The sequence below is a fragment of the Helobdella robusta genome (assembly GCF_000326865.2).
Source record: "Helobdella robusta unplaced genomic scaffold HELROscaffold_87, whole genome shotgun sequence".
NCBI classification, from domain to species: Eukaryota; Metazoa; Annelida; class Clitellata; order Rhynchobdellida; family Glossiphoniidae; genus Helobdella; species Helobdella robusta.
In genome coordinates, this window is record NW_008705498.1 from 72,445 (window position 1) to 96,670 (window position 24,226).

General features: G+C 35.0%; 1 protein-coding gene across 1 annotated transcript; it reads left to right on the top strand.

Moving 5' to 3' along the window:
* Window positions 1-3,265: 3,265 nt before the first annotated feature.
* Window positions 3,266-24,226, top strand: HELRODRAFT_90701 (hypothetical protein; the record flags this gene model as incomplete). Its single annotated transcript, XM_009032728.1, has 14 exons — window positions 3,266-4,193; window positions 4,884-5,158; window positions 5,453-5,593; window positions 6,240-6,330; window positions 8,632-8,711; window positions 15,901-15,997; window positions 16,269-16,412; window positions 16,607-16,734; window positions 17,709-17,850; window positions 18,138-18,303; window positions 23,099-23,239; window positions 23,302-23,467; window positions 23,685-23,810; window positions 24,053-24,226. The coding sequence occupies 14 exons, from the start codon at window positions 3,266-3,268 to the stop codon at window positions 24,224-24,226; spliced, it is 2,799 nt and encodes a 932-aa protein (XP_009030976.1).

The following is a 24,226-nucleotide window of genomic DNA, read 5'->3' on the forward strand; positions in this document are numbered from 1 at the left end:
CGATTTACACGTTTTTCTCAGGAACGTATCTACCGTGTAAATCGGGGGATAGGTGTAATGTGTTTTTCCCAGAATATTTATTTATTTTATAGTTAACAGTTTAAGAGACATGCTGTGCAACTAATATAGATAAACTTAATAGTAATAGCTAAATTAATTTATTAAAAACATCTAATTTTTAATTTACTCCTCAAATTAGACGAAACAATCCAATACTTTTTAATGCGTTAGATGAGTTAATGAAAAAAATTGACGAAACTTTACGCTAGTTTCGTTTTATAAAGGAATAAGCTGTTCAAATGAATCGGTAACAATTATTCATGTATTTTATTTAATTATTTTATTTTATATTTTTTATATTATTAGATATTATTTTATTTTCAAACATTTATTTTTTAATTATTTGACAAAACAATCTAATGCTTCTTTTTCATAATTGATGCGTTAGGTGAACATTTACTTTAAAATATCCCATATATGTTGAATCAAGTTATATAGAATCACATATATAAAATATAACACTATGTACATATATATAAAATATGTATATACTTTATATATGTGTAAAAGAATATACTTTTACTGGCTCTCAAACGCACTTGCACACATTTTTAGTGAGCTTTAGAGTTTGAACTCATTCTTTAGTATATCCAGATATCAAATTCATCAAATTTTACAGTTTTATAGTTTATTAATGAATATTTATTCTTTTTTTGATTCTATTAATTTGGATTATTTTTTAATTGATTTATTTCATGCATTTGACACATGGATATATATAATTTGATTTGACATGACAAATTTATTTCAACCCGGCCAACCCAGTCGTCCATAATTCGGGGTTGGTAAATGGGTAGACATTTTAGACTAGACGCGTAAAATCTTCGCATAGTCTTTTTAATACTTTTGCAAAAATTTCTGATATAGGTACTGCAATCCTTCGTGTCTAACTCCCTTTCAAACTTGACATGATATGACAAACATCACCCGCTTTCATATCACCCAACAAAACCAGACGAAGGGAAATTAAATCACCGGAACTAACTATTTTCTCTCAAATACAATGTTGATTTTGTGCGTGAAGTTTTGTATATTACATTACATTATATTATATCAACAATTTGGTCCGTTTCGGCCATAGATATATCCATGGTTTCGGCAAGATAATCTTATTTCCGCCAAAGTTTCGGCCAGGCCGAAACCTATTTTTACAAGTTTTTAAACAGTAACTTTTTTATAATTCTCATCAAAATTTGTGTTTTCATTAATTTACATAGAATATTAGGAGAAGATTTGATTTTCTTAAATCCAACCGGAGTCGAATTTAATCGGATTTAAAAACACAAATTTGTGATATAACTTGTGATTGTAGCTTCATAGCTTGCCAATACTACTCAAACCCAACATTAAACTTTGTTATATTGCATTCCTATCATTAAATAACTCAATAAATAAATTTATTACAAATTTAATTTATAACACTTTATCGATTTCTGTATATACTTTTATTTACAAACGTACATTAAAACATACCTACATATATTATGAAAACATGTGCGATTATGCAGGCACCACACATGTTAATCATTATACGTGTTAATTCTTTTTAAAGAATAAAGAATGTTAATCATGGATCTCTGGACATCTGGTATAACAAGTCTAGACATCCATGATGTAAACACATTTTGAAAGACGAATTTCTCAATGATAGTGCTTTGTGTTGATATTTGGCAATTTAAAAGTAATTGAAAGAATCAAGATAGTAACATCAATAAGATGGTCCTAGCGATACAATCGTAATTTCTTCACTCTTCAAATCATTTTGCATATATACAATACGCTCATCGTTCAGTAATTAATAATATACACTTACATATGTTCGCATGTGAACAAATAAATGTACAATGTGCCAAGGGGTGCTTACATGCGTATATACAAATATTGTTAAGAAAATATTCTTATCTACGATCATATATATAGAATATATATATGTCTACGACAGTCTCAAACCTAATTTTATATACAAATATACATATGCTATACAAAAATATAAATACTCTCAGACCTCTTTATAACGAACTTCTGTACAAGTTACCTGGCGCCCTCGGGAGGCACCCAACCTCGCCCCTTTCCTAAAGCCGGCACTGACCACTTTTTTGAATCCCTCATCCTCAATTTTAATGGATGCGTGACGTCATTGCTTCTCTTGCTTCCAGTAGAGCGTACACATAACCTACACACACATGGATATCTATTATATAATATATTATATATCCATGAGCGTACACTGGGAAAGATGCCATAGGGCAATTCCAATTTCATATTCCATAAAAAAATGCACTAAGACAAGACAATAAGCTTTCAGGTCAACGTTGTGTTCAAATCCTAAGTAGAATGCAGTTTAATTTTGATCGAGTCAGCTAATTAGCCAGTTTGTGTTTTAGTATTACTGTTGATTTAAACATCGGTTTTGCACGAACATGTAAATAATGTCTTCTAACGTCTTGTACGAATTGTAGAGCTGTCAAAATGCCTTTCTGAAAGGGTGAGTGAGAAGGTACGGAGGATGTTCGTTTAAGATTGCAGTTTGCAAATAATGCGATTTTTTTGTCTTGTAGTTTGGGCTTAAAATAAATGTTTATGTCTTTTATGCATGTCTGCATTTTAAATTAAAATAAAAAGTTTAGTTTCGTTATGCGAGATTTAGACTTTTAGAGGTTTAGTTTTTTAAAAACGGCAAACTGTTTTTTTGTCTTTTAAAATTTAAAAAATCATTCGACCTGCTAAAAGCTAAAGCTAAATCTAAGTTAAATGTTTTATATAATATATTTTTATAGTTTTATTTTATACTTTAATTAATTCATCAAATTTTAAAAATTTATTTGAAAGTTGAAAATAATAATAAAAATTCTAATATAATTTATTTTATACAGTACTTTACTTTCTTAATTATTAACACAGTGTATAAGACTTATGTGTGTGAAAGAGTCTTTATTTGTGTGTGTGTGTTCTAATAAAATAAAAATAGAAACAGAATAAGTTTTATAATTTATATTAATACATTTTTTATTTTTATGACATAGTAAATATATATATAATATGTATATTTATTATACTTATTTATATTTATTAGAAGGTGGTAAAGGAGTGATATTTTGAAATTAATTAATCTAATTATCATTAATCTTTAATATAAATTATAATATATAACGTATAATAATAGTAAAAATATTATTATATTTTTATAGTGAACACAGGCAAAATAATGGCTCATGTGCAAAGAAAATTCAGCTGGTGTGATCATTTAAATTTAACCTGGAGAACTGAAAAAAGTCACTTACTTTATGAAAGATCATCCGTTGAACTCTTGTATCAGAAGCTTTTGAAAAACTTGGAAGTCACCGAAGTACAAAAAAATGTCCTGTATGAAAATGTTCCATGTATACATGTTGTGACAATTCCCCATGATGAGATTAAAAAGGTCACGTATTTATTTTTGAAATGTCAGGGTGCTCTAATGTTTGCATTAAGTAGGCAATCAGCTTGTTCAACACTAATGGAGAAACACTTGGCAGTATTAAATCGCATGCTTCATGCAGACTCACTTCTCTACCAAAACAGAACCACCAGCTTGTTTGAGATACACAAGCCTAAGAAAAACTTTTCCACTCCATCTAACGGTCAAGCTAGATCCACTCTTTTTGTAAACAATCCTTTTTTGGAATTCAGCATAAAAACTGGCTTATCGATGGTTTTTTCTTTGTTGAGAGAGAATTGGGTTATAGACAAATCTCTGAGAACCTTGTTACCAAATTATAATAAAAACAGTATGAGTTGTGGTGTTTTACAAGCAGCAGTGAATGCTGTATCCGCAATGCCCCCACTAAGCTTATCAGATGACAATCTGCTGACTGAGTTAGGGGTTTATTCCCTTAATGAAATATTGAAATTTCTCAAGTCTTCCTGTCATGATATGTCTGAATTAAATAAAAATGGCCAGAGGTTGGCTTGTGAATTAATGCTGCTCATGTGCCTGAAACGTGGTCATCTATGTGGCATGTTGGATTGGATCCAAACTGTTCTCTTGATGTTTCATCATCCCGATTTAACTGACGTGGCTGATCTAAGCATCTCTCACCATCAATTTACAAATATTTTAAATGAGATGGCCCAAATTGTTTCTGATGCTGTTAGTATTTTTAAACATTAATGAATGTGCAACTGCATAGATGCAAAATGTTTCCTTTTAATTACACATAAGATAAATAAGAAATCAGTTCTGAGCAGTACACACTTGGACGTCTGCCACAATGGTGGGTCCGTGCATTTCTACAATGCTGCACTGATCCTGTTGAAGAAGGTAAGCAAATAATTATTCCTGCATTCAATGATTTATCCAATCACTTGCACATTCATTCAATTTTCTATTCATTATTCATACATTCATTTGCTCATTCATTAATTGGATTATTTTTATGTTGTAGTTATATGTGATTTGGTTTTTGTAATTTGACCTTCATGTTTTCTTCAATTTGGTTCTTCATTTTCTTACTTTTTAAAATATTTACATGTTCTTTCTTTCACTCTTCCAGTTTTTTATTTTCCTGGCATGAACTCATTCATTTGTTGACTCATTTAATAGTTGTTCCTCCTATTCTATAATATTCTTTTTTTTTAGTTTTTTCATTAAATTGATGAATTTAATTCCGTTTGGATAAATGACGTCGCTTAATATTACACAGCGTTGCATAGTAGCATGGCTTATGGGTGAATTTATTGACCAGTTAGATTGACGAATTTTAACATATAATTCAGTAAAGCAAATGTTTTCATAAAGTAAGTAGCATTATATACAGTTAACATATAAATTATTTTACATGAAGAAATGATAATAATGTTAACTTTTAATCAAACCCAGCTCTCCTTGCTGGCAAATGAATGCATCAGCTCAGCAACAACAAAATCCATCCTTGCGACTTCAAACAAAACAAAACTGCCAGATTGTAGTACTAGTGGTTCAGCGGTGAGTCATGAATCACAGAATTGCACAGATGTTTATGCATGGGGTAGCAACAACAGCTACCAGTTAGGGGAGGGAAGCCAGGATAAAGTTCTTGTGCCGAGGCTGTCTGCTGTCTTCTCTGCTGGTGTGATTGAAGTTTGTTCACCATTTTGTCCTAATTCATTATTAAATATTTTTTTTTTTTTATGTGCTTGAAGTTTGTTCACCATTTTGTCCTAATTCATTATTAAATATTTTATTTTTTTTTCACCCATTGATTGTACATTCAATTGCAGCTTCATCTCTAATTGTGTTCTCTCTCCATAATCTCTAAATCTTTTTCTGATGCCATATGCTTCTGCAAAACGGCACAAGTTAAAATAGTACATTAATGTTCTGAGCTTAAACTAGCAAATTTATGTGACAACAATGATTGAAATATCAAAATAGATAGAAGCAGGGCAATACTGTACATTTGTGATCAACAAAGATGGTTCAATGATGACATGTGGTAAGAATACATTTGGAAGATTGGGTCTTGGACCATCCAGTGCATTAAACTCTAATCCTATGCAACAATCTCACATTCAGGTAGCTTTAGTTTGACATTTACGTTTTGGTTTGGCATTTGTTTTGTATAATTAATTATAAAATATGACCAGTCAGAAAATAAATCATTATGCCTTGACTGTTACTCATGCACACTCGCTAACACACACATATTTACAGAGTTACATTCACACACATACACACACGTACACACGCATACACACAAACACACACACATACATAGGTATATATATGTAATTTGAAATGATGTTTTCTGCCCCATTTTGTGTTAATTACATTTTTAATTTATTTTTGACAACTTGTGATTGTTTTGATTCATTTTTTTCATAACATACTGCTGGCTGACAGCCGTTTCTGCGTTTGCCATTTTGAGAGCATAAAATCAATTTGTTAAGGAATTTGTCGCTATTAAATTGAAAAATTAAAATTAAAATGGAATATATAAAAATGTATTTTAATTTATTTAACAAATAATAATTTTGTAAAATTTTTAATGTCGTTAAACAAATATCAAGAACATGGCTGAAATATTAAATGTTAAAAATTGTGTTTGTGATAGTCATAAAATATAGTTGTGATAAGTTGTATTATATAGATGTATAATTTCCAGGTGCAAACATCTCCAAAGTTGATAACAGTAAGTGAAGGTGGTTGTGGAGGGGTTAAGCCAAAGTTCAAAAAGGTCAGTTCGTCAAAAGGTACAGATGGACATACATTGGCCCTGAGCATTGATGGCACAGTTTACAGCTGGGGAGATGGTTTGCAATTAAATTTGTTTTCCTGTCTTATATATACTTGACATTTTTTTCTAATCAAAAGCATCACTTATTTGGTCACAGTAAAAATAAACAAATCAATTAAAAATCACAATTAAACTTATAAATAGCATTTAAAGGTAAGCTGTTCTGATGACGAATAGAAAACGAAAAAATAAATTCATATATCTTGAGAAAATAAGATTAACTTTTTTATCTGAGGTTGTCTGATGTTGATGGAGATAGCTTCAACGATCATTATGTGGTTGAGATTGGAATTTGTGTATATTGTGCTGGTGTTGTTGTCGAAGATGTCATGTGTCACCATGGTTTCCTAGCCAGTTTTTATGTCACTTTCGCTTTTGTGCATATATTTGTAAGGCATATTGATACTGATGCAGTTTTTCTGATTTATAATATCTGCTGATGTGTACAAAGATTGAAAAGGCTTTTAAACTCATATGTCAGGTGACTACGCCTTAGTGCGATATTTGACTTTTTATATGAATTCTGATAATAAAATTTTTAAAGATTTCGTTTGTTAGATGGTAGAAAATTTTGAAACTTTTAACAAGTTTTTAATTGTGGGATTATAAGTTAGTTTTTTTGTATAATTTATTTTTTATTTTGACTAACTTGATGAAGTCCGAATTCAACCAACAGTTTTTATTTTTGTGGGTGGGCAATATTTCAAAGTAGCATATGGGTCCGGAACTTCGTTGAAATTTATTTTAAAATTTGTCCAAACACTGGTAATCGTTGGTTTCTCCAACAATCGACTCCCACTGTTCATTTGATAAGGCGAATTTAATTTTTGAAATCGAGGGTTTTATAAATGGGCTTAATATTTTCTTTTGCATTACTCAGATGAGAAAAATTAATTACAGATAATATTGAGAAACGATAAGAGAAATAGTGAATGATAAAGTTACTTCGATATTGTCGTTTGTGAACATATTGTCTATCAGACTTGAAGAATGAAATAATTTTCTAGTTGGGATAAACCCTGTTGCCGAAGGTAAGCTTGCTCAATACGTTGCCATAACATGTGATAAATATTCTTCCCAATCACTCTGGGATTACTCCACAACCTTGGTCGGCATCAAGTTTAGAGTTTTGTGGAATCATTCTATCGCCCCATTGGAAGATTGACTGTAGGCGATGCTCTTAACTTTTCGATTACCAAATTGTGTAATAGTGTGGAAAACAGTTCACTTTCAAATTTTCTATCATGATCTTAAGTATTTGCAGTGGCATTCAAAACCTTGGAAAATTTCTGAGGTTAAGGGAATGCCTCTGCCCACTTTGTAAAACGTTCTAAAATAGTCAGTATGAAAATATATCCCTTCCTCAATTTAGGATGAGGCTCGGTGATATTCAGAGCTTCTCTTTTCCATTGCATGCCAGACAACATTATTCTCATTTTCGTTCGTTGTAGTGACTTACCCCGGTAGTATCGACTGCATTTTTCACGCGTCCTGACAAACATCTCAACGTCGGTTTTCCATGTTGGCCAGTAAAACCTTCGTTGGACGGATTTTTTCAGTTTCTCCACGCCTAAATGTCCAACTCTCATTCCTGTATGAAAAATTAATTAAACTGAATTTATCTTATTTGGGGGCACCAAGGCTTGCCAAATCACATCTCCAGTTTCCGCTATTTTAAATCGCCTACATATAGCACTCCGTCTTTGATTACCAGACGGTCCCATAAGTTCCAAAGCGTTTTGAAAGTTTTATCTTCACCTGATATGTCGTCCCAGGGCGGTTTGGTAGCGTTTTCCTGCTACCACTACACAAACATTTTGATCGTTTTTTCCAAAGATTGAGCCTCTCTCAGGTCGGCGAATTCGTTTTTTTAATCTGTTTCACTGCCCGTATCTCTGGTTTGTAACACTCTTTTTTTTACACGGTTTTCATGTTTTGTACCTGACCTATGAAAAATATTAAAATCAAACTTCTCTTTTTGTTTTAACTACTTTGTCTGCTGACCAATGGGGTTGGGTTTGTTTCTTAACCACGTCAACGGTGCATAGTCAGTGCTGATGGTAAATTTTTACCTAACAAATGTTGCCTAAAGTATTTAAAAAATAAACGGCTACTAACAATTTTTTTCGCGTAGCACAATAATTTTTTTGACCCTACTAACATAAGCAATCACTTTTTGTCACTGTCCTGTTGCTGCTGTGGTTCAATAGTTTTACAGTCAGATGTTAAGTTTTCAACTTTTTAAATGATTACCATAGATTTTGTTTTTTTTTTCATGATATTTAATTTATTGTGCTTGAATCAATTTTTATTTCAGGTAATGGAGGTAAGTTGGGTCATGGAGACAATGTCACAGTTTATTCTCCAAAGCTCATTGCTGGTCCACTACTTGGGAAGGTTTGAGTTAATGTGTACAGTACAAGTGTGTTGATCCGTGTTTATTTGCATTTGCGTTTGTCTCCGAATGTGTCTATCTGTGTGTGTTTATCTGTTTGCATGTGTTTGGTTTATAATTGCCATAGGTTTATTTGCATTTGAAGATATATATATATATATAATTATATATAATTATATATATATATATATATATAATATAATATATATAATATATATAATATATATAATATAATATATATTATATATAATATATATATATATATATATATATATATATATATATATATATATATACATATTAGGGTGTTCCAAAAATATGAAGTTTTAAAATATTAATGTCTCACCCCATTAAATATGTCGGTATAGTAACAGTAATTTACCTGCCAAATTTTAGCCCATTTGGACAATGTTTAGAGGTCCCCCAAGGGGTCGAAAGTTTCCGATTTTGGTGTTTGATCGTTCGCTACCAACTTTTGATACAGTGTTATATGATATGATTATAAATGTTTTATGATTTGTTTATACAAATGAAACAAAATATATAATTGTGAAAAAATATATAAATCTGCAATGCCTTTTATTTTTTAATTTCAAAAATTAGGTCAAAAATGATTGATTGAATTTCAGTTCGCTTGAATATGCAATGCAATGCAAATAATTCAAATTTTAGCTAGCAGTTCACGATTATATTCTGCAAAGTTTTTCCTATGCTGTTCAACTACTTGAAGCAAAAATTGTTTCTGCTCTGCGTCTTTGGTGATTGTTTCATTGAAATGTTGTACCAACGCTTCTCCCCGTTCTGCAGAGTCATTGATGCAAACCAGATTCCTTACAAACACTGCTGCAACTTGGAAAGAAGGAGTATCTGACCAGTTTTCAACAGGTACATCAAGAAAACTGGCATCAATATTGGATGTTTAAAAAAATGTTTTAGACGCACGCAAATTGTTAAAACTTTGTGGTAGTGTTTTCATCAGATGTGGGCCTCGATCTGCTTGTTTTGTGCGGACAAGATCAGTCTTTTCTTTGTCAGACAGGAGAGATGAAAAAAGAGCAAGAGTTGCCAATTCTGGACTCATGTACCAAGAATGACGCAGCATCATTTTTAATCCAGTCGAACCAAGAACTGCATCGTCGTATTCATGCAAACGCTGTATCAACAAAATATCATTCACAGGTGCATCTGCAGTGAGCCTGCATGAAAACCATGACTGAAGATAAACACAAATGATAAACCGATTCAAACGTTGAATACCTTGTAATTCTCGAGCTGTTAAGTTAAAAATGGTTTTATTTACGGTGAATAATAGTTCAATTTTTAATGCGTAGATGGCTTTTGCCATCCATCGTGCAACCCCGCTTTCACTCTGTCCTTCTCCACCTGCTCTCTCCATCCCAATCGCGGACGACCCCTTCCTATCAGTCCTTCAACCTCGAACTCCAACGCTCGCCTAATCCCGACCCTTTCATCCCTCCTCAACACATGTCCATACCACCGCAATCTCGATCTCCTTATCAATGTCACAATGTCCTCATCCAGTCCCATCATCGACATCAGCTTTGTACTACTCCTCCTATCCTTCACTTCAACTCCACACATCATCCTCACCATAGCTCTTTTAGCCCTCTGCAGAACACTTTCCTCCTCTCTCCTCAACACCCAAGTTTCACCACCATATACCATCGCTGCTCTCACACATGCTTTATATACCCTCCCTTTCATCTTCACTGACCATTTCTTTCCACACAATACCCCACCCAGTTTCCTAAATTTTATCCATCCCACATGAACTCTAGCCGTAACAGCGCTCAAACATCCTCCATCCGCGTTCAGCTTAACCCCTAAATAAACAAAGCTTTCCACTCTTTCAATACCCCCCCCCCCCTCAACCCCGTCCTTGCGTCCGTCCTATTAATCACACCATGAACACATTTCTCACATTTGAACGTGCCTTCCACCTTTTTCAGTGCTCCCTCACACCATTACATCTCTTATGCACCCACTTCTGACATCCTATACACAATACCGGGTAAGCCTTCAGTCTCCTGTCACATACCCCACAATGGTCTATTTTACTTATCACTTGCTCCCCACCTTCCCCACTCATCATTACCTTCGTCTTACTAATATTAACTTTTAACCCTTTCTTTTCGATAACACTTTTCTATCTGTCAAATTTTAACTGCAATTCTTCCATGCTTTCAGCCATCAAGACTAAATCATCTGCATACAAAATCTCAAATAACAACCCCTCAACACACAACATCCATCACAATTTCAAACAAAAACGGTGATAACACTGATCTTTGTTGCACTCCTACCTTAACACTAAACATCCCCCTTCCGAACCTCACCTTTGTCTTCGCCCCCTCATACAGCTGCATCACAGCTTTAACAAGTCTCTCATTCACTCCTTTCTTTCTCAACGCCCATTCAATGACCTTCCTCGGTACTCGATCAAAAGCCTTTTCTAGATCCACAAAACACATGTACAATCTTCGTTTCTTTTTCTATAATAGTATATATAGAATATAGTATATATTATAATATATATATATATATACTATATATATATAGTATAATATAGTATATTTTATTTATTTATTTGACCCAACTGACCAGAGGGCATTGACATGCCGCTTACCCAGTCAGGGAAAAAATCAACAATTCTTCAAATATAATAAACGTCAGTCAGTGAAAAAAAAAAAAAAAAAAAAAGAAGATTCAATAACTAATTAATCGTAACAGTGAAGCAGAAATATAATGAAAACAACCAAAATATGGAAATAACTACCAGTCACATCGTCAATATCATTCAGCTAATCATTAATGAGCAAAGTTAAAGAATAACAAGTATGGTCAAGGTCATAAACAGTGAATTAAATATGAACAGCTAAAAATATATATACATACACACACACACACACACACAAACACATATATACAGCATTTAATTCCAATAGAACACAACACGAGATTCCTATAATACAGTATAAAAAGACAAGTTGAACAATATATGGAAAGCATAATTGTGTTAAATGTTTGAAATATTATATAATTTATAATATATCAAAGAGTAAAAGAAAAATGTATCTCGAAAAAGAAAGAAATGACAGGTTTTGCATAATATGGAGACCATAATCAGAAAAATACAAACAATAAACATGGATAGTTATTAAGTTATTTAATCTGCAAAAAATTTCTAAGGTCAACAGTAAGTAGTTTCGTTTTAAAAATGGCATATGAAGGTGAGGAAACTACTTCCTCAGGCAGTGCATTCCAAATTTTAACTATCCTGTTGCAAAAAAAGTATTTTGTTGTGTTGTTATTAGAATTGGATTCGTGCAGTCTACGGTGATGACCTCGAGTTGATAGATATGACGACGGGGTAAATTGATCAATCAGATCGGAGTTGATGATGTTGTTCAATATTTTGAATAAAAAACACAGGTCGAAAATCAATCTACGATGTTCTAACGTTTGCAAGCCAACTGAGTTTAAACGTGATAGGTATGGAAGATGGCGGATTGAGGGGATGGCTTTAGTAAATCTTCTCTGAACACTTTCGATCTTCATCAGCTGATATCGATAATGAGGATTCCAGACAGGAGAACAATATTCCTACAAGGGACGAGCATAGGTACAATAAGCTTTAATTAGTAGGTTTTTGTCTCTTGATGTAAAACATTTAATTATAAGCCGAGCTCGTGTTGATGCCTTGTGCGTGATGTCATTGATATGCCGAGTGAAGTTAAGTTGTTTGTCAATTATTACGCCAAGATCTTTAAAACACTCATTAGGTGTTAAAACATGGTGATCAATCGTGTATTGATTTGTAACTGTAGTATTTCTTGATGGAATGAAGGAACAAGTTGAGCATTTGTTAGGGGACAGTGGCAGTTGCCATTTGTTACTCCATGATACGATATTGTTGATTGACCGTTGAAGTTGAATAGAGTTAGATGATCGGGCGTATAATTTGATGTCGTCCGCAAAAAGCAGCATAGAAACAGGGCATGATGAAATGCAGTCATCTATATCGTTGACGAATATGAGAAAAAGAGTTGGCCCAAGGACACTTCCTTGGGGAACACCACTGGTTACAGCTGTAGAACTAGATGATTTGTTAAGAATTTGAACAAATTGAGATCGCTCATGTAAAAAATCAGTCAACCAGCTACATAGTTTGCCAGTTACACCGTAAGCCTGTAATTTGCAAATCAACTTGGCATGTGAAACTGAGTCGAATGCTTTTTGAAAATCGAGATAAACTGTATCGCAACTTTCTTTTGTTTGACGGGTCGACAAAGAATCACTAACAAATTTGATGATGTTAGAGGAAGTTGATCTGGCAGGCAAAAATCCATGTTGAAAGAAAGATATTAAATTATTGTCTAACAAATAATTCCGGAGACTGCCGTTAATAATTTTTTCCATGACTCTACAACACGAACATGTTAGCGATATAGGTCTGTAGTTGCTGGGGTAATTAGTTGGTCCTTTTTTGTGAATAGGAGTAACGATAGCAGTCTTCCATATAGTGGGTAGAAGCCCATTCTTAAAGGATGTATCAAAAATATGATACAGAGGAACAGCTAAACTTGAAGCACACCTTTTGAGAAGGATATTGGGAATATTATCAGGACCAGATGAGTGTGAATTTTTCAAACTGCGTAGAGCTAGATAAACTGAATGAGGAGTAAAACAGATGTCGTCAATTGTTTTTGTAGTACGGGAAGGTAGAGTACTAGGTATTCCGTCATCAATTGTGAATACTGACGCAAAATAACTATTGAAGGTGTTTGCCATAACTATCGGGTCACTGGGTGTATTGTTATTATCAATTTTTAAGCTGGAAACTTGAGGTTTGGAAAATAATCTGTTATTAATATATTGATAAAAACTTCTAACATTTCCTTTCGACAATAGGTTGTTTTCTCTAGTCATGCGATAAATATTTGCTAAATTGGAACATTTTTTGGACGTAGATAGGTAGAGATCTCTGTCCTCTGAATTTGAACTTCGTTTCCATTTTTTCCAAAAATGGAGTTTGACTTGGTATGATTGACGAAGTGGCTTGGGTACTGAACGCTTGGGCGGTAAACTATTCCGACCAATCAAAGGAACAAAGGTTGAAATGGCATGGTTGATTATTTGTTCGAATATATTCCAACAGGCATTAACATCAAAACAATATTGAAAATGGCAATCCCAATCTATTGTTGACAAATAATCATTCAGGACAGTGTAGTTTGCTCTGTTGAAATCGTAAAAAAATGTTCTGTTGTGGGGATTGTTGTTGGTCGAATTGTTGATTGTAAAATTAACACAGCAATGATCACTTGAAGCAAATGGGCAGGAAACTTCCAGTTCGGCTAGTAAGCTGGCATCGTCAGAAAGAACCAGGTCCAAAATGTTCTGACCTCGTGTAGGTTGGTCCACCAGTTGATGCAGGCCAAGATCGTTAAAAAGTTCAATGAAACAATTATAAATTGCGTTATCTGGCGATGAATAGTTATTCCAATCAATAAGCGGTAGGTTGAAATCGCCCAGTAGGCAGTTAACATTACCGTTGCATAGCTCCCTGATGCATTGTGTGCTATCAATGGCATAGTCGACAGCCAAATTGTCAAATCCACCACTGCGGTAGTAGGAGATGAAACGATATGTTGTCGATGAAGAAAAAACATCAATTGAGATTATTTCGATGTGAGAGTATTTTGTTGGTGTTTTCACGACCTTGTAATGAACCGAGCTTTTAATGACAAAAGCCACTCCACCACCACGTGTTCCACGGTCTTTTCTAACAATACAAAAACCAGGAGGTAGTATTAACTCATCACGATCTTCTGGTGAAAGCCATGTTTCAATAACAGAAAAAATGTCAGGGTCGTATTCTGACAAAAATAAATTAAGGTCATTCTTTTTATTCTGCAAACTTCTAACATTTGCTAGAGACATACGAAGTGTCCGGTTCATATTACGTGGAACGAAAGGGCTGCACGCCGCTGGATATCTGATTTGGTCTTGCAAGACGTCGTTCCTGGCGTTTAAGAAAGGCCTGCTCGGCTTGTCGTTTTGAAAGGTCATGGTTGATGAAGATATGTTTGGTGTTCGGCGATGAACGCAATAGTTTTGATGATGATATCAAGTCGTCAACTGTTTGAGGACTTGATAGAGTTACACAGACCTTTTTGTTGTTGATTCGACGTGTTTTGACAATCTGCGGTTTAAGTGTCAGATAATTCTCGCATAATGAAGAAACAGCGTCTTTATCGTTGATTCCGGGCTGCATATCCATGCCAGAGATAATGACATTGCTGGCTCGTCGTTCCTCGTCTTTACGCTCCTGATCAACCGCCCATAGGGCCCTGGTCATTGATTCAATCAGGGGAGTTTCATTCATTTTTAAGACCTGTTTTTGGCACTCTGAAACACTGGTACTCAGAGCAGCCACTGTTGTAAGAAGTTGGCTCATTGACTCAGTTACGGCCTCCGACATACTTTTGACTGCTCGCTCGAAACTGTTGCCGAGAGCCTCCATACGAATGACAGTTGATTCGAAAAGTTTACTCAATATATTTTCTGAATGAGCCAATGATTTTCTCACATTTTCATTTGACTTTTCAATTAATTTTGTAACATTTGAGTCAAATTTGTCAAACAGTTTTTCCAGGTTGTTGTTGGACAGAATAATTATTTTTTCAAGACTTTCATTTGATCTGTCCATTAACTTGTCAATTAGTTTCATCACATTATCGTTGGATTTTTCTAAAACTTTAGAGATCATATTATCAAATGACTCCGCAGAATGAGATTTAGCCATGACGATAATATTTAAGTTTGTTTCACAAGTCTGTAGAGTTAATCCAGCACAAAACAATAATGTTTACGATAGTAAGTATCTCAGTTCGTATACAAAGTCTGTAAGAGCAACACAGCACAAACAGTAAAGAACAAACGATACAACTTCAGAAACTATATATATTATAGTATATATATATATATATATACTATATATATATTATATATATACTATATATATTTATATAAGAGTCAGCATGTGACACTAAAACGCTGTTTATTATATTCAATGTAATTTATGTGTTGAACATGTTTTTAAAATATTCAGATGTAAATCATTTTTCATATAGCTGTTGTGCACAACTGCTCATACTCTACTTGCAGGTGGTGTTATGTGTGTCTGCTGGGTACAGACATAGTGCCGTTGTTACTACAGATGGAGAACTGTACACGTGGGGTGATGGAGAACATGGAAAGTTAGGTCGGTTTTTTTTATCTCTGATTTTCTTTTTAGTTTTAACAAACAAACTCCGATTAAGTTGTGTTATTTAAAATAGAATAATTTAAGATTTCAATGAATTTTTGGATGGAAGATTTAATTTTGGAATTTTCCAAATTTGTCACAGAAGTCAGATTTTATATTTTAAAGCATTATGATTTTTCAAATCAAATGTTTATGTGGGCTTGCAGAATGTAAGTTTTTATTTCAATAGACTGACTTTGGAATTTTACGCACGCATTCATGCACGCAGGTCTTGGAGATGTCCTGCATAGAAATGTACCTACACTGGTTCATGATGTGAAACTTGCGTCACAAGTCTGTTGTGGCAGTTCGCATACACTGGCTCTCTCTCAAGAGGGATGGGTGGTCTGGTCTTTCGGAGATGGAGCAAATGGTAATATTTTTTTCATTTTTTCCATTCGTTTCTCTGTTCTCTTACGATGTTATTATTTGCGCTATTTTACTCGTTGTCATCTTAATGTTTTAAAATGCTGCCTCTTTAAGTTGTTTAAAATCTGCAATTGACAATCTCCTCGATGATGTGACGTATGATTGGAAACTATATTTTGATTTTTCTTTTGCTTCGAGGTAAATTGGGACATGGGGATGTGGCTAGATTGTTGAAACCTAAAATCATCGAACATCTAAGGGGCATACACATGAAAATGCTGGCAGCCACTTGCCAGTCATCACTAGCTTTAACTTCAGCTGGCAAAGTATGTTTTTACTTGTATTACTTAAATTTTGTGTTTGTGTCTGTTCTAGTCTCTTTTTTTTTATGTTTTTTGTGTTTCTGTTTCTATCTGCGTTTGCTGTCCTCGTAGTTTTCATGTTCGCATTTGTATGTTTGTGTTTGTAATGTTGTTATTTTGTTTCTCTTTGTTGTGTTTGTGGTTGTTCTGTTTGGTTGCACTGTTAGTTTTTTTAAATTGTGTTTGTAATCTTTGCTTTTATTTTTGCTAATGTTTATTTGCGCTTGTCTTTGTGTTGTTTTTTGGTGTTCGCATTTGTGCTTTGTAGATTGTTTGGATGTGGTCCCATCACGTGTTTATTGTCTTCCATTTGAGATTTTTCACTATATTAAACTTTAAAATTAATGAAGTTGTGAGCACAGAAATTGAAGGGTACAGCAAATAGAACCATAGATGTTGAAACTCATAACTGTGGGATATTTGCTTTTTTGGCGAATATTTGCAATTGTTCTCCGGAGGCTGATTTTGATTTACTGTGCGTGTGTTCTTGTCATCTCTATAATTGATTTTTTTAATGATTCTAGCATTTCAATAATTTTTGAGTAACGTATGGCGTCATTATTAAAATATGATAAAACAGTTGGTTCTCGCTGATTGTTACAAAAGTTCTGTTCTTCCGAAGATTTTTGTTTACATAGAATTTACGAAATTCAATCCATCCAGTTGGTCTGAGTTCGAGATAAGCTATGAATGTATAATACATGTTGAAATCATCACATCTATGAATAAGACAAATGTACTTTGTTTTTCACGTTCTACAATGTAGTATCAAGTGTAGTGTCAAAAGCACCGAAGTTATGGAAACATATTTGAAACTGATGCGTTTAAGATTAATAAGTCACTTGATTCGAATAAAGAAGGATGATTGAGAATATTTCTGCCGTTTGGCACAACCACCACGCACCCAAACATTCACTCACACGTTCATTTGTACACAGCTTTTCTCTTGGGGTTCAGGGTCATGTGTTGGAGTAGGCACGGAAGGGTTGATGTTAGGACCAACTATTATTTCAACATTACAACATGTTTGTGTGGTTGATATATCTGCTGGAGATTCTCATTGTTTGGCTGTTACAAAAGGTACTTTATTATCATTGTTCGGTTTTGCTGTATTGCTTGTTGTGATTTGTAATCACCATTGTTATAATCACATTCAATTTTTGTACATCATCATCATTATCACTCATTATAATTATGTCAAACATTGATCTCGAAAGGAAATTAATGGGAATAATTATGGATTATTTAAGGGCAACAATTGTTGTCGTTGTTATTTGGACCATCAGCGCTTCTACAACCACTGTTATCATCCTGACTGTTGCAAATGCCACGAAAAAATATTTGAATAACAAATGAACTCCATGCAGAAGGTGACGTGTATGCCTGGGGAACGAACACAATGTTTCAATGTGGCATCAGTGTGAACAAAGGACCGCTAGACAGCCCTCAAAAATTGCCTTCACTCAGTTCACTCGGACTCAACAGAGTATCTGCTGGCACTTCTCATTGTTTTGCTTGGTCCACTCCACAAGGGTTTGTTTGCTTGTTTGTTCATTCATGTTGGTGTGTTCCTGTTCTGTATGGTGTTAATAATGTTATGAGGTGTTTGTCAAATAATTTGTTGTTGGTTGCACTGTGAAATATCACTGTGAATATTATTTCTTGTAACTGATTTGTTAATATTTATTGTTTTTATTATGAACATTTTGGCATTATTTGAATATATATCGTTTGAGCTTAATATGAGATTTCACTTCAAATTTAAAAATTAATCAATTGGTTCAAGCAACAGATGCTTACAAAGTATTTCAGAAAATACTCCATTAGTGTCAACAAACAATTTAAGTAAATATAGAAAAAGCTCTCTTGAAAAATAATTTGGTTTTATGTGAAATATGCATGAAGTCGATGTAATAAAAAATTCATATATAAATTGCAAAATTTTCCTCTTTAAATATGTGAAATGTGTCTTCATAAAACTCATGAATTTCTAATTGCTTTTTTTTTCAAATTTTTTCTAATGGCGGAGTACGAATGTGTGATTCTTGTAGACTTGACTACTAGGTTGTCGCCGGCTGAGACGAAGTTGTGAGGCGTTCGGCGGTGACGACGGTCGCAACTAGGTTGAATTGTTGTTGAGTCTACTACTGTCGACTGAGACCAGACGTGAACACGTCGAACGGGTTGTAAAGACGAGGTTGTTCTTGGAATGCGTTAATATAAATTACCAACTGACGACGAGGTTGTTGTTGGAACGCGTTAACATAAATTACTAACTGAAGGCGCGGTTGTTGTTGAAACACGTTGTCAACACTACTGGCGCACCACCAAACCTTGAATACTTTTTAATTTTTACACCAACCACTCTACCAGCTGAGACACTCTTTCTTTTTTTTTTGTATCTCCAGGCGTTGCTCTAAAGCGCATTCATAGCTCTAACTAATCATGAGGTGCTTAACTGGGCACCTCGAACCCTGACATACCTTCCCCCCAAATGATGAATATTTCTGGGGAGGAATATTCACACCTTCCTACGCTCATCTCCAGTCACCTCCTCCGGCTCTGTTAGCCTGGTGAGTAGGTCTACTACATTCTTGTTTCCAGCTGATATCGAATGTGTATATCATATTCTTGCAACGCCAATACCCATCTCATCAATTTAGAACTCTTCGGAGCCACTTCCGTCAGATAGGTCAGAGGATTGTGATCAGTGTAGATATAGATGACAGACATGCATATCCAACTACGAAATTTTTGCAAAGCCCATAAAATGGCATACGCCTCTTTTTCGATTGTGGCCCAACGACGCTGGGTATCTGACAACTTCTGGCTTGCGAATGCGATCGGACGTTCATTACCATCGTCATCAGGTTGCACTAAGCAACATCTCACCGTGTGATTGCTGGCATCTGTAATTAAACCAAAGGATCGAGTATAGTCTATGGTATACAGACTAGTGGCGTTTCTTAATTGCCGTGTCACCGCCTCTAACACTCTCTGATGTGCGGTCGTCCATGGTACTACACTATTTGCTCCTTTCTTTGTGAGGTCCGGGGCAGATGGGGAATGAAACTTTGAAAATAGTTGAAAAATCCAAGGATCTTCCTGACCTCTTTCTTTGTAGTTGGAGTGCGAATATCGTCGAGTTTTTGCAACTTTACCGGGTCTGTCTCGATTTCACCCGATTCCACAACATGTCCCAGATGGGGTATTTTGGTCTCTGCAAATCGACACTTTCGTATGTCGAAGGTTATACCAGCCTGCTTTACCACTTCTGAAGGTGTACCATATGATCCTCCCGGCGATATCATCGATGTATGCCTCGGTGAAGGGCTGGATTTCTTTGGTCATTTCCTTCATGGCTCGAACAAACGTGATACTCGCGGACTTCAAACCAAAGGGCATGCGTTTGAATTCATATAAACCCTTGTCACACACAAAGGCAGTCAACCATCGAGACTATTCTTCCATGGGGATCTGCCAGTATCCGCTCCTTGCATCAAAACTACTGATATATCTGGCTTTGCTGACCTTCTGTAACACTTCACGTAAATCAGAGGCAGGATATCCGTCACTCGCCGAATATTTATTTACATATCGGTAATCTACGACCAGTCTAACTCTTTTGTTCTTTTTCAAAATGCAGACAATCGGACTTTTTGTCGTTTAACTGTTTTATTCATAAGCGAGTTAATAGTTTTCCATTTTTCCTTACTATTAGTCACATGTGGATGTGGTTTACATGTACATGATGCTTCTGTCCCCCCATCTCAATACAGGAATGTGGAGATTTGACTTTTATAATGGTGCCTGTTGCACCACTTATTTTTCCACATGGCTAGAACTAAGACTATCACTGGATGTCCTAACTGAAATTTGACACTGGTACTACGCAGTTTGTAGTAGTGCGCATAACGTCACTTTCTTTTCCTGCGTTATTTACAGCATATCAGTGTGCTACTTCCAGATTATGCCGCAATTTTTTCAAGTATTCTTCTGACTGCTTTCCAATTTTTAGGGGTAAACATCTTTCTCCCACCCATGATTCTTGATGATAGTTAGTGGTCTCCTCGGCAACGTTCCATATAACATTATAAACGGGCCGATATGTGTGGTTGCTGAAGGTTTTTCTCGTAGCGTCCACAGAACAAATGGCAGAATGCTATGTCAGCTACAAGGGTGTCCACATTTACATCAAATTTACCTGGCTGTCCACACCTCTCCGGGCACTTTAACTTTGGATCATCGATGTTGTAAAACGCCAGTGTCTTGTCTTCGTCAATCTTTACTAAGGTGTTGTCTTCTGTGATTTTAGGTTTCTTAGCAGGTACCACATACTGTTCTGCCATGTTTAACAAATCTACCAATTTTGGTGTGATAATTAATTGTTCGTTGCCGTTAGGAATCACCGCACACCACTTCCGGACAGCAGGTGCGATGTTTATCTCTTCATCATGGTTGGGAGTCAACATCACCCATGCGCCATCAACCTCAGTGGTTTGTCCATTCCATCCTTTGATCCTCATCCGTTCCGTTCGGGAAAGTACCAGCTTCTGACATAGGCACTGCGAGATCCCACAAACTTCGGCTCCACTATCTACCAATGCTTCACAAACTGGCCCGGCTTGAATTCGGACTTTGATGAATGGTCTTTGGAAGTATTTGTCTGATATTAGCCATGCGATCATACTGTAACTAATTATCTCTTTCTTGAGTCAGCACATGTTCCAACAAATTTCTGGGTAACAGTTCCTTAATTCTGTCCACAACTAACAGTGATAGAGCTTGATCTAGAGTTTCAATCTTACGACTTTGAAAATAGAACCGTAGGTGTCGATGTAGTCTTAAAGCAAAAGCAGGTAAGGTCTCATTATATCTTTTCCTAGCTAAGAAAAACTCATCTTGAAGCTTCATCGAGCAGAATCGACAAGAACGTATGATTTGCTGCTTGATGGCTTCATAGTTCCTATAGTCCTCCGTTTTTATCTCATTCAAAACTCTCTTCATCTTCATCTCCAAATTTGCCAATAACAATTCTGCTCGCAAGTCTTTATAAATTTTATAGCTATCAAAGATTCCTTCAATCCGCTGAAAATATGCTGATATTTCCCATGGATCTGTCGGGCACATTCTTAGCATTGGGCTGAATCTTCGAATTATTCTGGCAGTCTGGTCTTTCCGGGCAGTGCTGCTTTCGACTTTTTAGCTGCAGTTCAGCTTCTCTGTGTAACCTCCTGTCTTCCTCCTCCAGCTTCATTCGGCTTTTAGCTTCTTCCGCTCGTTGTTCAGCCTTTTCTATTGTCTGTATTTTCATCTTTTACTCTTCCGCTGCGGTTTTCTTTGCTTCTGCTGCTGTTTCTTCCATTATCCTCATCTCCATCTCGATTTTTCTTATCTGTGCGGCTTGTACCGGGTTAACTATAACGACATCATCGTCCTCGGTCGGGTTATTCTTTGACTTTGACTTCGCAGTACGTTCCATTTTTTGTTGTTACTTTAAACATAAACAAATTCTGCATCCACCAAATTATTCGTTCAGTGATTTTTTTTTCGTTACGCTTGTTGTGGTGGAACATTTAAAAATGAACTCTGGGTTGGACTATTGGCCTCACGTTGCTTTTGTAATTTTCTAATTGTTGGTATGTTTTATTATTATTATACTGCGAAAATTGACCTTTTTTTGAATTAAATTTTATTATTCAAGAGGGAACTTCTCTATACTTATTAGGTCGCAGACTTTTTATTCCCGTTCATTTTTACTATAACTTTACCAACAGACAGTTTTACCAATTATTATCACTGCCACTACCTGCTTTTCCTCTTTGGCAGGAATCCCTTTTCTGACACCATGTGTAGCGGGGTTCGCGGCAGTTAGTGACACCTCTCGTGTAAATATTTTGGTTTTGAGTGTTTATTACTCAAAACCAAAATATAAACCTTCACAGTAGAAATTAATAATTTGAAACAAATGTCAGTCAAATGTTATAAAACTTCGTATCACTTCACTTTTGGGACTTTGTTTGAGTTGTTCCAAATAAACAAATGGAGACCCGCGTTGCACCTTTAGTTCTCCCAGTCACGTAGGAATTGCGCTATGCTGCCGGTTATTTACTTTGATTAATCGCGATAACCATATATCAATTTTAAAGGTTTTTTGTTTTACTATAAGTTTTGAAAGGTTTGTTATTGACGCAAAAACAACCTGCACAATGCCAAAAAAAGTTAAGATATGAATTTTTCGGCCCCTACGTTTTAATTGTGGTCGGGCACTTGTTATTGATTACGCTTGAATGATTATTGTCATCAAAAATTGACCGTTGAATTGAAGGAATAAAAAGAGCAACGTTGTGTTACCTACATTATGCGTCGATCTTCACGAGACGACATTTCATCAGTTTGAACTACTCATTGACAAATTCATGAGGAAATTGGATGACAGCCAGCCCATGCTACCTTTCGTTAACAAAAAGTTTGTTTTTTGTCGTATGTTGATTGTGCGATTTCAATATTCAAATAAATTTCTATTAACAGTGATGAGGAGAACTTTGCTGTGAACTGTTTAGACCTGCTACGAACGCACTTTTTGTTCATGATGTCGAGGAATGATGATGAAGATGTGATGGAGCACCATGCACACAACATCAGACAGCTCCTATTCGACCTAATTGATAAAGAACTGTCACAGCTTGCCTTTGATGTTTACATTTTTCTAAATTCGTTGATTTATTAATTTAACTGTATTTTATACATAAGTAATGCAAGTTCAGCTAAGTTTAACAAAATTGATATACAAGGATACGAGAATAAAACCTCGTTATCGTTTGTTTAATTATCTTTATTACTTTCATCTCAGTATTATGATTGTCTCTATCAACTGAACCACCACCACCACCACCATCATCAATTTTAATTAGAATGTTTGGTTGACTTTGACCATGGGTTCGCCATTATTACTTCCTCCATTGTCAACTAGATTGCAATTAATTGATAAGTTGCTTAGAGGGGAGGACCAAGTTTGGCAAAAAATATCCAAGGGAAAGGTGCTTTTGTATCATGTAAAGGATGCATTGTGTTGCATTTGTATTATATAATGGATGAATTGTGTGGCATTTACATGTTATGGTGTATGCATTGTGTGGCACTTGATATGTTGTGGTGGATGCATTGTGTGGCATTTGTGTGTTATGGTGGATACATTGTGTGGCATTTGTGTGTCATTTTTTACTTTTGGTGACTAAGATATTTGACAAGTTTAATTTTATATAATCGCTCACTGATACAGAGGATCCAACTAGAGATCTTATTGAAGAGTTTGAACAACAGCAGCTCTTTATCAACTTTGCTTGGCTTCTCAACTATTCACTCTTCATCGTCACCATCTGAAGTTCTCACTCCTACTGGAAATTTTATGGAAATTATTTTGTTCAACATTCAGCAATATTCCGTGAGTCATTGA